The following is a 14,299-nucleotide window of genomic DNA, read 5'->3' as shown; positions in this document are numbered from 1 at the left end:
AATATAACATAACATAATATAATGTAATAATTTATTCTGGTCGCATAGGCACCAAAACTGTAGCTTGCATGCTTCCTTTGTGTAATTCAGGTTCAGGAGAGACCACCATTTACATCAGCCTGTTCTGCAAGGAGTTCAGTTCTAGAAAAAGCATGCCAGAACTTATCCCCATGCACTGCTTATAGTGTAAACAGCCATTGCACGGTGTAACTCACCTATTAAAAAGTTAGATTTAGATACAGATTGTCCATACTGCTGTTCCAAGTACTTTGGTTTGTAGGTCATGAAACCAATAAAGCTACTGAACTGTAACAGTGAGCAACACAAAAATGTAATGTACATTCGATTACTCAGTACTTTTTTCAGGGAGGTATAGAAATCTGAAAGAAAGGGATATATGAGTTGGTTTTGAAAGATGCATGGCATAGTTACTGGTGAGCAATCTACAAAACGTAGGGCGAAATCCTTCTCTCAGCTCTCCAAGTGCAAGTCGTATTGATTTTCTTTTGCATGCGAGTATCTGAAAGCAAAATTAGGTTCTTGAAAAGCACCAGAGTCTGACATACAAGAAGAGAATCCTAAAAGAAGACAGAAGTACAGGTTAAGGTCTGGGTGCTGTAGTGAGATCTGCACATGAAGACCAAAGGGCTCCACACAGCAAAGACTTTTTTCAGTTTACATGAATATTAAGTGACAGCTGCCTTTCTGGAGATGCCCAATGTCTTCCACTGGGATCTGAACAAAGGCACAAGAATTTGACTAATGACGCAAAGCCTCTTCCCACAACCTTCCCACCCCTTTCTTAGCCTAAAGACTACACAAACAGAGTTGATATTCAAGCCTGCTCTGTTTTCCTCAGGTAGCAATGTGCTTCAGAGTCTCCATGAGCTATGTGAAGATCAAATGAATAATCTGGCTTTCCACAATGCAAAAAAGAGCCTTCTAATATTTTCTTTAGGTCCTGATAAAGAAACAATTTTTCCACTGTTCAGATTTCTTATAGAAAAAAATATTAGAGGTAGGTGCTACTCAGGTGATGCATTGCAGGTGATGCATGCAGAACCTCACAGCCTTGAACAAGCTCTTTGACTTTGTATAATCTTTAGTGGACCTCTCCTTTCCTGGGGATAGCTAACTGGTTTAGACTGAAGTGCAGGAGAAGCAAAATATTTTGCAGAACTGTTACATTCCTGTTGTACGTTGTGCCTATTGCTTTTCACATTTATATAACATGCAAAACACTTGCCTTTCAGTATCACTGGCCCCTTCCTTGGCTTAGGTTCTGCGGGAGTAAGTTTTGTCCTTGTGGCATCTGTCTTTTCCAAGAGACCGTCCGAAGTTTTGTCGTTATCTGGCTTTTTCAGTCTCTTTGGCAGGAAGCAAAATGGAATAGCAGCTAGGAAACTGGCTACTCCAGCTATTAAAAAACCAAGCCACCACGCACCCACCCAGCGGGAATCTTGTGGGGTGATAGTGATGCTTCCTAGAATTGAGAGAAACAGATACAAGTTACCTAATTGAAGAAGTTGAAACTTCCCACCCTTTACCTGCTAAAATAGCTACATTTTACAATGTCTGACTTTCTAGTGGTAACAATAATCATCTAATGAGACACCGTTCATGCAGTGAAGGCATCAGGAATCGTACCCTGAATGGTGTTACATTTCATCTGTCTTTCTTATGCTGATTGTTGTTTTGTGGCATACATGGCAACACCAAGGTCCCTATCCAACACATGGGAAACCAAAATGGGGGGCAGACAGGTCCCAAGCATGAGATCCTTTTAGGGCTGATGATAGATGTCTACTGAAACCATCTTCTGTTAGCCTGAATTGTGTAGGTTGCTGTTAAGCATACGGGCATTCTTTGTGGCATCGGCAAGATTAGCCATCACTTTGAACTTTGTATTGCAAGGAAGATGAGAATAGCTGGTTGTATTTTTATGGTTGTTACATGCTGGCATGTTTGGTGGTGGACCGACACTGTAAGATTTTTCACTGCATGACCAGAATTGGCTCACTTTCCTTATGCTTAAGTAAAATCAAACATTGGCGGAACAAAGGGCAAAGATAAAATAGTTCATCCATCTAACTACAGGATCCTGAAGATCTGAAAACTTCTCTGTCCTGCTAGTAAAACAGAATCACCCACTGCTGCCACTACACTTGGCCTTTTACTGAAAAAGATGTCATGAGTCCATACTGCCTGACTCTGCATCAGGCTGGTCCAGTGGGGAGGTGGGCTGGCCACACAACACCACCTCAGAGATGGCTCCTGCCTCTTCCAGTGAAAGGCAACAGGATGAAAGATCACAGCCATCACTTACAGGGGTTGCTCTGTCCCCTCTGGCATTTTGCAGATGTAAATACAGACATCTGTTTTCTTTTCATCTGGAAAAGCAAGGGCTGCCAAAAAGAGTATAATGTACTGCAAATCTTGCATGAATTGTAAGTTATGTAAAATGCTCAGCTGAAAGGATGGGTAATCCATCAAAACTGTGAAATTGCTATGCCAGTAGAATCCTTTCACTAAGATCCCAGTTCAGTAAAAGATGTTGGGTCTGTGAGAGTTCTTGGTACTAACTTTTAAAATAAAATATGTATTTTAATCCTCTAATCCTAAAACACAATTCTAAAATATGTTTCCTGTCTAATTCTCCCTGTACCAGAGAAGCTTCCAGTAATTTAGTAGAATTGTAATAAAGTACACAGTAAAATTAATGAAATCAATATAAATTAAACATATATTAATATAAAAATGTATGCAACTGTGTGCAACTTGTTATGAACAAGCATTAGTTTACTTTCACTTTTCCTCTGTTTTTCTTACCTAAATCCACAAATCCAACATCCACGTACAGTTTTGCACATAAAGATCCCAACAGGAAACCAAACATTGGGCCCAACATGGCTATTGTGTGCAAACATGCTGAAAATATAATGAAGCAGATACAGTATATTTTAATGGCTGAATGTTTTCTTCCACAGAGGGTGATTGATCTCTTATGCTGCGAATCTCCCAGTTTACTTCATGCTGAGATTACCTACATACACAGGAACATCCTCTTCTTTAGCAAAATCATCAAGGTAAGAGATGCCCAAAGGTGTTATTGGTGTCTCACCAATTCCACGTAACATGTTTCCCAGTAAGATATATATCCACATATGTGATGATGGTTCCTTCTCACACCCTGCAGGTGAGAGTTTACGTCTTTGTGACAGAATAATTGAATGGGAAACAGTGACAAATCAAAGGAAAGTCAGCACACGAAATGATTGTAGTTTAGTATTTAAGCTATTAACAGCATTCTCCTTATGGAAGATTAATGAAAGGCTGTCAACCTCACGATACCTTTTAATAATCTTTTAATAATACTTTCCTCCAGCTCCATTGTATTTGATTTCTAAAAATACGGGTAAGTATCACCCATCAGAAAAAACACCCTTGTAAAAAGAAAATGACAGGTTGATATTGTCATAAATATATTACCTGACCCGTAACATATATCTTTAATGTGAGCACTTTGAGATGGTTTCTGGGTCACAGCTTGGTCCTTTCTCTACTGATGTCCCATGCAAAGCAACATGTAAAACAACTGTATTCCATATTGTAAGCAAGATCATAGAAATCTCCATTTATTTCCAATTAACTCCGTGCAGTTTCATGCCCTGTCATGGTATCTCTTCCACCTCCCCAACTCCAGGTCCTGGGTAAGTGAATCCCTTCAAACACAGTCTCAGCATCCCCTTCAGTGTCAGGGTGATTTTATTGTAATTTGGAAGTGTGAACATAGGAAACTGGGGATCTGGTTCCTTAAAATCTGTGATTGTTGGATGTTTCTTCTCCAAATGAGATGCACAAAGTGCATTTAAGTCCCAGACAGGTAGAAGCTGAAGTTAGAAATCTAGCTGAGCATTTTGCATAGGGAAATGGTTTATCCACTTGCAAATAAGGATAAAACTACCTCCTCTATTTGTACTTGCACTTACAGCTCCTTACCTGACAGGGAGACTTCCACCAAGGTTTTGTTCACATCTTGATGTTGGGAACAGGGATTTATGCTTGAAGTTAAGTTGGCTGATGAAACTGTTCGTGATGCTGACTCATACTTATAACTGAAAACACACAATAGTAGGTTTAGAAGCAGTGTTCACTAGGGGAATGCTAGCATAGTAGGGCAGGAACCACTTGACTGCTCATTCCCTGAGGAGAAAGGTATCTTTGTTTAAATATCAATACAAAGTGCTATTGAAGGAATAAAAAAAGAAGATTATTTAAGCACAGTTTGGAAAACCAAAACACTGAAATGAAGAACAAATAAAAGATAGAATCATTTGCCTAGAAGACGTAACATTTTAAGCTGTAAAATTCTAAAGGGCTTTTGAAAGTAATTCAGGTAGGATTGAACTGTCAGTACCAAAATGTAGGGTCAGGTCCAAGTGAGCTCCCTATGCTTATCCCACAGTTAAGGAGAAAAAGAAGAATGTCTTGAGTGTGAGTCCTCCTTCTACTCATAGATATGTATTTTGGGGCTGCTGGGGAGGAGAGGAGTGAGGAAAGGAGAAGTCATCCTCAGGAGGCATCTGTTTGCCTGATAATTGTCATCGGCTTTAGCAGGAGCTGCTGTGTAGCTGAAAGTGAATAAAGTTAATGGCTAAGATACTCTTTAGCTGTATTCACAGGGAGCAGAGCAATGCTGCGGGGCGGCAGCCAAGCAGTTCAGGTGCTGGAAGCTGTTTGGCTGCTTGAGCATGATCCTTTTCCTGGATACAAGCCCTGCCAAGGTGCAAAGTACAATTAGCTTAAGGAAACAACACAATAAAGCACACATTCTGCTTCTAGGAACAGGGCTGGCTCTGTTAGACCAGGCAGGCTTATTTTTCAGGTTAAAGCAAAGACCATTCCTCAGAAGATACAGTGCAGAACAGTGTCCTCCTAAAAATTCAGGCACAGGTACATGAGAAACTGTGAGTTTCCCAGTGCAGATGAGCAAGATACATGGTTTGGCTTAAGCAGTGGGAAATACAAGTCTGATGCTAGTGCAAGATCCACCATCACAACAAACAGTATTCTTTGGTTTTCTTTTTACAACAGTGTGCCTAAAATTATTCTTATACTTTTAAGAGAGTAACAGAAATATGCCTTATTGTATGCTGTCACTGTATCAAAGCTATGGCTAGAAACCTTATCACATATAAGCAACATGCACTAATTCTCTGACCCTGGAGAAGGTGAATAAAAATTAGCTTAGCCAGCCACGGAAAATCAGTTTAACCAGCCATGTACATTTGGAACAGGGAAAACCCTGATACCAGTTCTACCAGCACTGATCCATCTGCAGGCTCCGAATGAAGCTGAGAGGCTGCTTTGTGTGAGGAGCAGCTGTTTGCCACAGGAGAGAAAAATATGCCAGAGCAAAAAAGGCTCTGTTTTCCTCTTTCAAGGAGCAGGACTTCTTCTAATGAGCACATTTGTAGGCTGGTTTCTTCAACGAGTAAACTATAATCCCTGCTTTTACACAAGAATTACCTGTTACTGCAAATAAAGTCATATTTCAGGTAGAGATGTCACTCAGTATGAAGTTACCAGCTCAGAAATTTGAGGTCCTGTTTAAACCAGCACTAGTTTCAACTTATTCTGGAAGTCAGATAGGTGGAATCTACATCTTTCATAGTTTTACTGTGCTTCATAATGGTTTGACTTTCCTGCCTACATGATCCTGACATCCTGATTAGCAACCAACGGTACCATGTTCTTAAGTTAACACCAATTTTCCCAATAAGCTGTTCTTACATTAGTTAGACCTTCAGGAAGGGTACATATTTCATTAGACCAATAGTGGCATGGTTGAAGATTTTTCAATGAACAATATACTTTCTTTGAAACTTGAGATTTCATAACATTTTCATAGGTAAGTATTTTCTCCTGAAAAAAATAAATTCTAATGATTTTGTAGATTTTGTTAAATCGTTTCATCCTTTGCATCTTTTCTGAACAAGTCTGACTGAAAATTAAAGCATTGTGATTTTCCTATTTTTTTGAGAAATTGAACTTTTACTTCAGAGAAGCCATATTTTTCCAGCCCGATATAATGAACAGTGATGTGTGTGTCAAGCGTGATTCATTGCACTTTGAGGTGAGGCTCTATAGGCCTTTGGAAATCTAAGACATCTATGCACCAAGTTTCATTCAAAAACCAGAAAGCAGTATCTAATTCCAATGTTAGGTCATCTAAATTAATCTTGATTAGTACTTACTATCCCATGAAGAAATGAGGCATTGCTGTTAAAAAACTTCCCAAAGCCATAGTAAAGCATCCAATAGCTATTACTCTGGGCCTATGAAGTTTAGCTCCAAAGTAGCTTACAAATGCAATCACCAGCAAGTTACCTGGAAGGCAAAGAACCAATATTAGTGCTAGATGCCGTGTCTTGTATTTCTCTGAACAGTTTTCTGCATGTTACAGCACATCAATTACCCATCTCAAAGCTCCCATCGATGAAACCAACAGTAGATGATGGCAAGTCAAACCTTCGTTCAATCTGAGTGATGGAGCTTTTCATAATGGTACCAGACAACGCTTTACTCAAGTAGCTGAGTGATAAAGCAGCGAGAAATGCCTGAGGAAAGATTGAGACAGAAAATGGGAGGCAGAGGCAGGGAAACTGGTCACAGAGGGATTAAATAACTTTAAAACTGTGCGGAACAATCATCATCATGGTATGCATTTATTACTCAAATTGCAGTGACAGCCTTGTGTGTGAATTTTCACGTACCCTAATGCTACGGAGCGCCAGGGTGGTCTCTCAGCAGTGTCTGCTCATGCTCTGGTTTTCCCTTACAGAGAGGGCTGGTGTGAGGTGTTGCACTGAGAGCAGCTGCTTGCTTTAGGGTTCAGGTTTTCAACAGCCATCTTAATGACCAGAAACCTGATCTTCCCTGCATCACTGACCAGAGGTTTTCCAAAACAGAAGTCCTATGGATTGTAGAACTTAAATCTGGCAAAGAACTCACTGGGGACTACCTACATTACTGACATCCTGAGGTTAAATTTATCAAAATGCTGAGGCCCAGTAGTGGGATTTCTAGATGTTGCAGAAATGTAAATTTTGCCAGAGGTAAGATACCTAATCAGGATAGATTTACTAATACTAGTACAACCTAAAACTAATGTTAACCCAAACTACCTTCTGCTTGGGCCATGTCACATATTTTAGGCTAGTTCACAGCTGGTTCTAACTCAAACATATAGATAGCCATGGCATCAAAATAAAGGTTTTGTGCAATTTATCATGATGTCCCAGTATGTGGAAGGTGCTACAGACTGATTGAGTTCATCTCTGTCTCAGATGATATATTTTGAAATACGTGGATCATGGCTATTTTGCCTGGATACCACATATCTCATAAGGAAAAGCTTAATATTCTTTACAATTCTATACCTGTTTCCACCAACACACTTTGTGGCTTTTGCAAATAAAGAGGTATTTGATAAAAAGGTAAACTAAGATTGTTTAAATATTATCCAACTGTTTCAACATAGTCTAAAAACCAAATAGACTTATTGCCCACTGGGTAAAAGTAAATATAGATACAGACTTTGCAATACTATTTACTCTAAGGAATGAAGCCAACTCTGGAAGTAAAAGCTTGAAAATAGGCATTTTTATTCTCTTTTTGTCTAATAACAAAGAGAAAAATTTCACAAGTGTGGCCTTTGTCCTGACATGTTTTATATTTCCTGAGCTCGATTGCCAAGAAGCCTGTGAGAACCACCTTTCTTGACTTATGCCAGCCGTGCTCTCAGGGGTTTTAGCTGAAATTACAAACTGCTGATAAGCATGAAAACAGAAACAAAAATGACTTGGGTATTTTGGGTTTGAAAAGGCAACCCCCAGGTAAACCACAAAACATTTAGTAGGAAGATGAGGGAGAATAACAGTTTGTCTTTTATTACATCCAAGGTATTGTGTCTGTTAAACTCTAATTGCCATAAAGTTAGACATAGATCCACAGTCATGCAGCATTGCCTGCGTACATGATGGCAAAGTTAGTCCTCTGAGTCTCCCAGAGAGATCAGATTCTATTTTTGCAGGTGTATACGAGTGGCAAATGTGAGTCATATAAAATAAAAAATATAACAACCTTTGCCTGATACTTGAGACAAACTATTTTTGATGTTTGAGAAGCTTGCAATTACCTTTTCTTCCCATTAATCTTTTATTTTACATATCTTTTTATAGAGAGAAATGTATCCCTGATTGCAATGTCAATGAACCGATGGAATTTAACCTGAGATGAAGCTGGCTGAAGAAGCAGTCAAAACATAAAACCAAACACAGCACTGTCAAAAGAAATCTTGCCCTTGTAGTATTTGCAGCTAGACAGAAGCAATAAATACTAAGACTTTAACATGAAAGCAAAATTCTTATTAGTTTACTTGCTTTGTTCCATCAGTTCCTCTTGTGCACTCCTAAAAGCTTGGATGCTTGTGGAAATCAGCGGACTGTTTGACCTAGAGTCCTGGATTAGAAAAAAGTCCTGGAATACAGCTTACTTCACTCCGTTTTGGCCCTACAAGAATGGGTGGTGATAGCAACACTCAGACAACAGTATACCAGAGCCACCTATGTCAGGATGCTTCAAGTCTCCCACTGGAGGGTGCTATCTCTCTCTAAAAGGGGCTCTGCCTATAGTAACTTGAGAGCAAATATATTAAATTGGGAATTTTAATTTTCTTTAGGACAAAGACAAGATTCAACCCTTCTCTGTACCTCCAGTTTGCATCCAGTTCCAGAAAAGATAGGGGGAACAGGAAAGAAGTAATCTGTCATGTCATATCTTGAACAACAGTTCTTAATACATGACAACAGTAATTTGTGGTGATATTGATAAGGCACCAAACCTTCAAGCCAGTGCAACAGGAAGTCTTCTCTTTGACTGGTAGGTTTTTGTTTGCTTCATCATCCAAAAGCTGGGCAGGTTCTTCTTCCTGATTTGAGTCGTCCACATTGCTGGATTCAGTTTCCACTGTCATGGTTGATTTCTTTACTGAGTGATCTGAACCCAAGAGAAAACAACAATAAATACAGAAGCAAATATGCCAAAATAGAGTTGATTGAGGCCCTTTCTGATGAAACAGTAGTTACAGGAAAAAGCTAAGATGTTGAAACTGAATCTTTTCATTGGAAAGGATTTGGCTCAATGACTTGGCTCTTTCAAAATGTATATTTGTTTAAATTCTGAAGTATCTTGTTTTGACATCTTTCTTTTCAAGTGAAATGGTCTTTACTCTAATTTCCATAAAAGAGTAAGAGACAAAGTCTCTGCCCAAAAATAAACTACAAGGACAAGGGTCAACAAAGCAACAGTGCTGAAGCACAGGGAGTCCTAGTGAAGCTCTGAATTTGCAGGTCACATGGTTTAGGACTCAATCATAATTTTGGTAAGAGCTCTGTAGTAACATGCCATTCAACTTATTCCTTCACACAGGCCTGTTGGAAACAATTCTTAATGACAAAAGACTTGATTATTTTAGCTACCTGACCTCCTATAAGGAGATTCTATGTTTTTTCTTCTTTCAATAGTATACAGAGTATCCCTAATCTGCTCCTGTTAGCAGTGTTGTCTATATCCCCTGATGCATGAAATCATCTGCATCTCAGCAGTTCAGCAGAACTGCTCCCGTTGCCCTGAGAAGAGCACGCTCTGTAGCCACAGACGACAAACCTTTCCCCTTCTTTGACATAACATATTTGTTGAAAGCACTGCTTTATTATTAAGTTGAATTTGGTTTTATTGCAATGAATAGTATAATACTTCACCACTTCTTTTCTCAGCTTTTAAAAACTCTATTTCTGAGACGTAAGTAAGCAATTAAAAAGAATACTTCAGTGAAAAGCCGTAAGGGAAGTCTATGTATCTATTTGCAAAGTTTATTTAAAGAATGAAAACACTTGCCCATTTGTGCAATTCCAACTACAAAGAGTACAGATTTCTGAAGGAAGATCCAGATGCCACTGCAGAGCCCCTCGGAAAAAATGGGTCACTTGAAACAAACGCTCTTCAGATCTGCAGATCTTGACACACAAGGGAGATGATAGGAGTATTGAAACTAGTGACCTCAAGACAGAACTCAGAAATCATAGCTCACAGGAACTGATTTATTTCATCTTTCACAGTAGTCTCCTCATTTGAGAAAAGGGTGAAAAAGAGAGAGAGAGAGAGAGAGGGAAAAATAATACAAAGAGAGATTTTCCATGCTTGAATGGAGCTGAAAAAAGCTGGATGAACTTTTCCAATGCTGGAAAAAGTCCATCTGTAATTGCAAATTGCTCTGCTACAGGCCACATTGCTCTAATGTACAATGGTGAAGAACATTTTTCTTCTCTCAGATGGAAGAGGGTTCATACCTAAGAATACTTAACACAAATACACAAGCAGAGATTTAAACAACTTCAGAGTTTCTTGGGCTTAATTTCGTGAGCATGTCCTTAGACAGCACTGCTGGCATGAACAACTCCTTTCCTTTCCTACTGCTCATACCCGTTTCCCACACTCTTCTCTCATGTGAATACCACTGCTTCTGTGGCTGTGCTGGAAGTCTGGGTCAGAACCCATATCTGGATGAAAGGACTTCCTCAAGTCTGCATAGCTACCAACAGAAATGGTTGTGAAAATGAGATTCTTAGTGCTCAGGAAAAGTTAGTACACAAATACTTTTGAGTATCTGGTCCTCTGAAATTTATCTGTCCCTGTGTAATACGAAGATATTATCTTCTCCTCATTATTATGATGCATTAAGGGCTACAGTAAGATGCTGGAGTGTCATGTCATTGCAGTTCACAGAAGTGTCTTTTTTCAGAAGGTACAACATGACTTAGAATCTGAATGTAAGGAGAGAAGGAGTGAAGGCAGAGAAACATGAAGATAGAAATGAGAAGCAAAGTAGGGAAAAGAGAAAGGCATACATGTAACTGAAGACGTTTAGATATTAGCAGGCTACCCCAGTATATTTTTCAGAGAAAGACTTTGAAGGCAGAAGAAGGGAGGACAGCCAGATTGAAAGCGCGAGCAGTAAGTAACAAAGAGCAGGTTAAGCAGTTAGAGGTGAATAGTGAAAAAGGCATTCAGAGGTAGAGGTTAGCATAACAGGCAAGACAAAGGATTAAAAAAAAAGAGAAGAAAAATAAAGTAAAATTCATCTTTTGAAGGACAAAACCTTCTTGATGCACACAGAAATGTGTGAAGGCAGCTAGAAGGTAGGTAGTTGGTTGGCTCAGCACTGCTAATACTGGGCTCCTCCCATGATCCAGGGGAAGGACTTGGGCAAGAACAGGTATGACCAGCTCCCGTCAGTGGTGAATGACACATCTTATCATTACTTTGCAAAGGTGCTGCTGAAGATGGTGATACTTTTGATGGGAAAGGGTGGGATGGGAGGAAAGACAGGAAAAGATGATGCAACCTGTGCTGGAGTAATGTTAGAGCGAGCTATGTGCAAGGATCAGCAGTTGGAGCTGCTGGCACCATTTCCTCCCATCCTCAGTTGACCCTGACCTACATGGAAATCTGCTGGCGACAGAAGAGATCAGGGCTGGGGAAATGCCGTGCCACAAGAAGATTAGGAAAAAGGTTAAAAGTTTAATTCACAACAAATGTCAACATTAGTTGTTGAGCCTGACAGTTTCAAGTATTGATGAAGTTGCCATTTTAGATTTATTTCACTAGTGTTTTTTTCCCATGTTTAATAAACCAAGGAATTGGTTACAAACAAAGGAAGAGTATGAAGATTTCTGCACCAAATGTGTTCATTCGGTTATATGGCTTCTCTAAAACTCTTAAGTTTTGCCTGCACAAACCATTCTGCTGTAGTAATGACCTGAGGTAGACGCAATTGCAGAAGGACGAGATCAGTGAAACAACATATTGCCATTGTTTTGGTAGTCACTCAACCTAAACAAAAAACACTCTGACTTCTTTTCTGAGGGAAGAAAACAATCCTCTTCCCAAAAGCAAGCATAAGAAAAAAAAACCACAAAACCCCCCAAGCCATGCCACGAGAATGAAAGCAAACAGTTTTCCAGTTCACTTTTGCATTTGTAAAACTGCTAGTTACACTTGTTTGGTCTTGTGCTCAATTACAGTCTCTTCTGAGAAACACTTTGGATGGGGGAAGATCAAGGGTCTTAACTAATAATTAGTGTGGATCATTTGTGTTGGTGGGAGCTGAGAGCTTCCACAGCATTATGGGAAGCATGCAGCACCTTGCAAGCCCATTCCAGGGTACAGCAACCAGCCTTGGAAAGGACAGCTACAGACTTCTTCAGTGCTTCAAGGTGTATGACCTTAGATCATGGCCTAACTCTGTGCCTGTTAGGTAGGTCTATTCCTTAAAGAACATTAAAAAAATTCAAGCTTGGTTTTCTACCCCATAATTATATGCAAATCATATTGAATAAGAGCACCAATTTAAGCATCTTAGTATTAATAACCAATAATCAGTTTACAAAGGTCAAGACAATAGTTTGCTACAGATTTTGTATATTCTTCTGAAAGGAAAATACAATGGTGTTTGAGGAATTTTCAGAATCCAACACAGACACTGTAAGTCCTTGGGCTGTTTCTCACTGCAGTTGTACTCCCGGGGGCCATGATACCATCCAATAGACTACTATACCACAAATCAAGAGCCGGATTTCACCCAATAGCTTATGGAACTGTATTGATTTACAGTAATTGCAGTGCTAATTCAATTGTCTTATTGATTTTTAAATACATTAATGAATCATAGTAAGAACTTTTAAATTAATGCAATATGAAAAATGAATATCACAGTACTGTGCAGGTCTAAATGCTGCTTGCATTGCTCATGGCATATGATGCTTACTGTTCAGAGACACACATACAAATGTACGATGCCATCATTAGAACATTAACATTTACAACAGGAATGTTACTGGTGTTCTGGACACAGGAAATGCAACTAGTACTATACAGGCAACGTTCATTTGCTGCAAACAGTAAATGGCAACATTTTAAGGTTAAGACAAACAAAACAAATATTCAAGAGGTTCCTACCTAGGTTCCGTATCCACAACAACAGCAGTTACACTACCAGACAAGTGCTCAAAAGTCAGAGTATTCTCTCCTTAAGCAAATCTGAGCTGGTACTTGGTAGAAAAATCATTAACTTCTAACACAAACTATGGTTTAGAGAGTTATAATCTTATCTCCTCCCAGTTCTGCCCTCTGTTAAAGGTCCCAAAACACATGCTTATCCCCAGTGGTCAAAAATTCTTTAGGTAGAAAACATAAGTGTGTTCCTTCTGTACACTCCTGTGAAACCCCTTTTTTTCCTGACCTTGTCAAGATTATAATAGTTCATACCTTCCTGGCATTTAAAAATGGGGTGTCCCAACTTTGGGAGTATTCCTGGTTACTGATATGTAAAACATATTTTGGTATGAAGTTTTATTTTCATAGTCTGTGGCAAAAGTCCATTCAGGTAAGCCCTGCTAGAGCCAGCCAAGGACTTGCAGGAAGAGAAAAGATAATGCCTTGGGTATATTGAACAAACTGGGTGTTCAGGAAACACTCGTGATTAGAAGACTGTTCAGATTTATAGGTCAGTGCTATTAACAGCACAGGCAAACCCACTGGGAAAGTATACTGGGGCTATGTGTGCTTTGGAGCAGCCCTTTACCTACCTACAGCGCTAGTTCAAGGAAACCTGAACTGGTTTCCTGAAAAGTATTTCATTTGGTTGTGCCCTTCTTGTGGATTACGCCTGATTCTTGAGAGTGATTGTGGTAATTCTTAAAGCATGTGAACTATATCTACTGTCTGCCAGAACGTTACACCAAAATGTGCCACTCCTTGTAGCTCACGCGCCCTTCCCTGTCACCACTGTCACCGTGCCCATTCTTTTTCTTGACATGAACAGCTGCAGCTTACTTAATAACGCTGACCTTTGCATAATCTTAATTAAATTTTGCCTTCAATATGGTTATCAGCAATACCTTGCACTGCTCATGGCTTTTCCAGCTCTCAACCAGACAGTTCCCTTAGCTTCCTAGAACAAGAGACAACATCACCAAGAAAATGGTAGTCACTCCAAAGCTATCTGTTAGGACAATTCAACTGCAAGTATTAGTAAAATTATAAAATAAGACTGCAGGAATAAGGAATCCAGATCACAGATCAATTCTGCAATCTCAAAAGCATCTTTTGTGAAATGGCCAAGCCTTGCCTTGAGAGCAGTAAGAATTGCATGCCCTGGTTGAGTTTGTGATCTCAA

The 14,299-nt window shown here is 39.4% G+C and overlaps 1 protein-coding gene across 1 annotated transcript; it reads right to left on the bottom strand.

The window, feature by feature from the left end:
• Positions 1-215: 215 nt before the first annotated feature.
• LOC104459255 (solute carrier organic anion transporter family member 1B3-like) lies at positions 216-13,238 on the bottom strand (the record flags this gene model as incomplete). The annotated part of the gene is made up of 9 exons (XM_010086294.1): positions 13,081-13,238; positions 8,906-9,060; positions 6,479-6,620; positions 6,258-6,390; positions 4,000-4,115; positions 3,044-3,190; positions 2,830-2,928; positions 1,247-1,483; positions 216-380 (listed from the first exon to the last, which is right to left on the bottom strand). Coding segments are annotated over exons 2-9 (1,171 nt in total), but the record flags the coding sequence as incomplete, so codon positions are not given.
• Between the last annotated feature and the right edge of the window lie 1,061 nt (positions 13,239-14,299).

This window comes from Pterocles gutturalis, unplaced genomic scaffold (genome assembly GCF_000699245.1).
Source record: "Pterocles gutturalis isolate BGI_N339 unplaced genomic scaffold, ASM69924v1 C12368239, whole genome shotgun sequence".
Taxonomy (NCBI): Eukaryota; Metazoa; Chordata; class Aves; order Pterocliformes; family Pteroclidae; genus Pterocles; species Pterocles gutturalis.
This window is presented reverse-complemented; position numbering and strand designations above follow the sequence as displayed.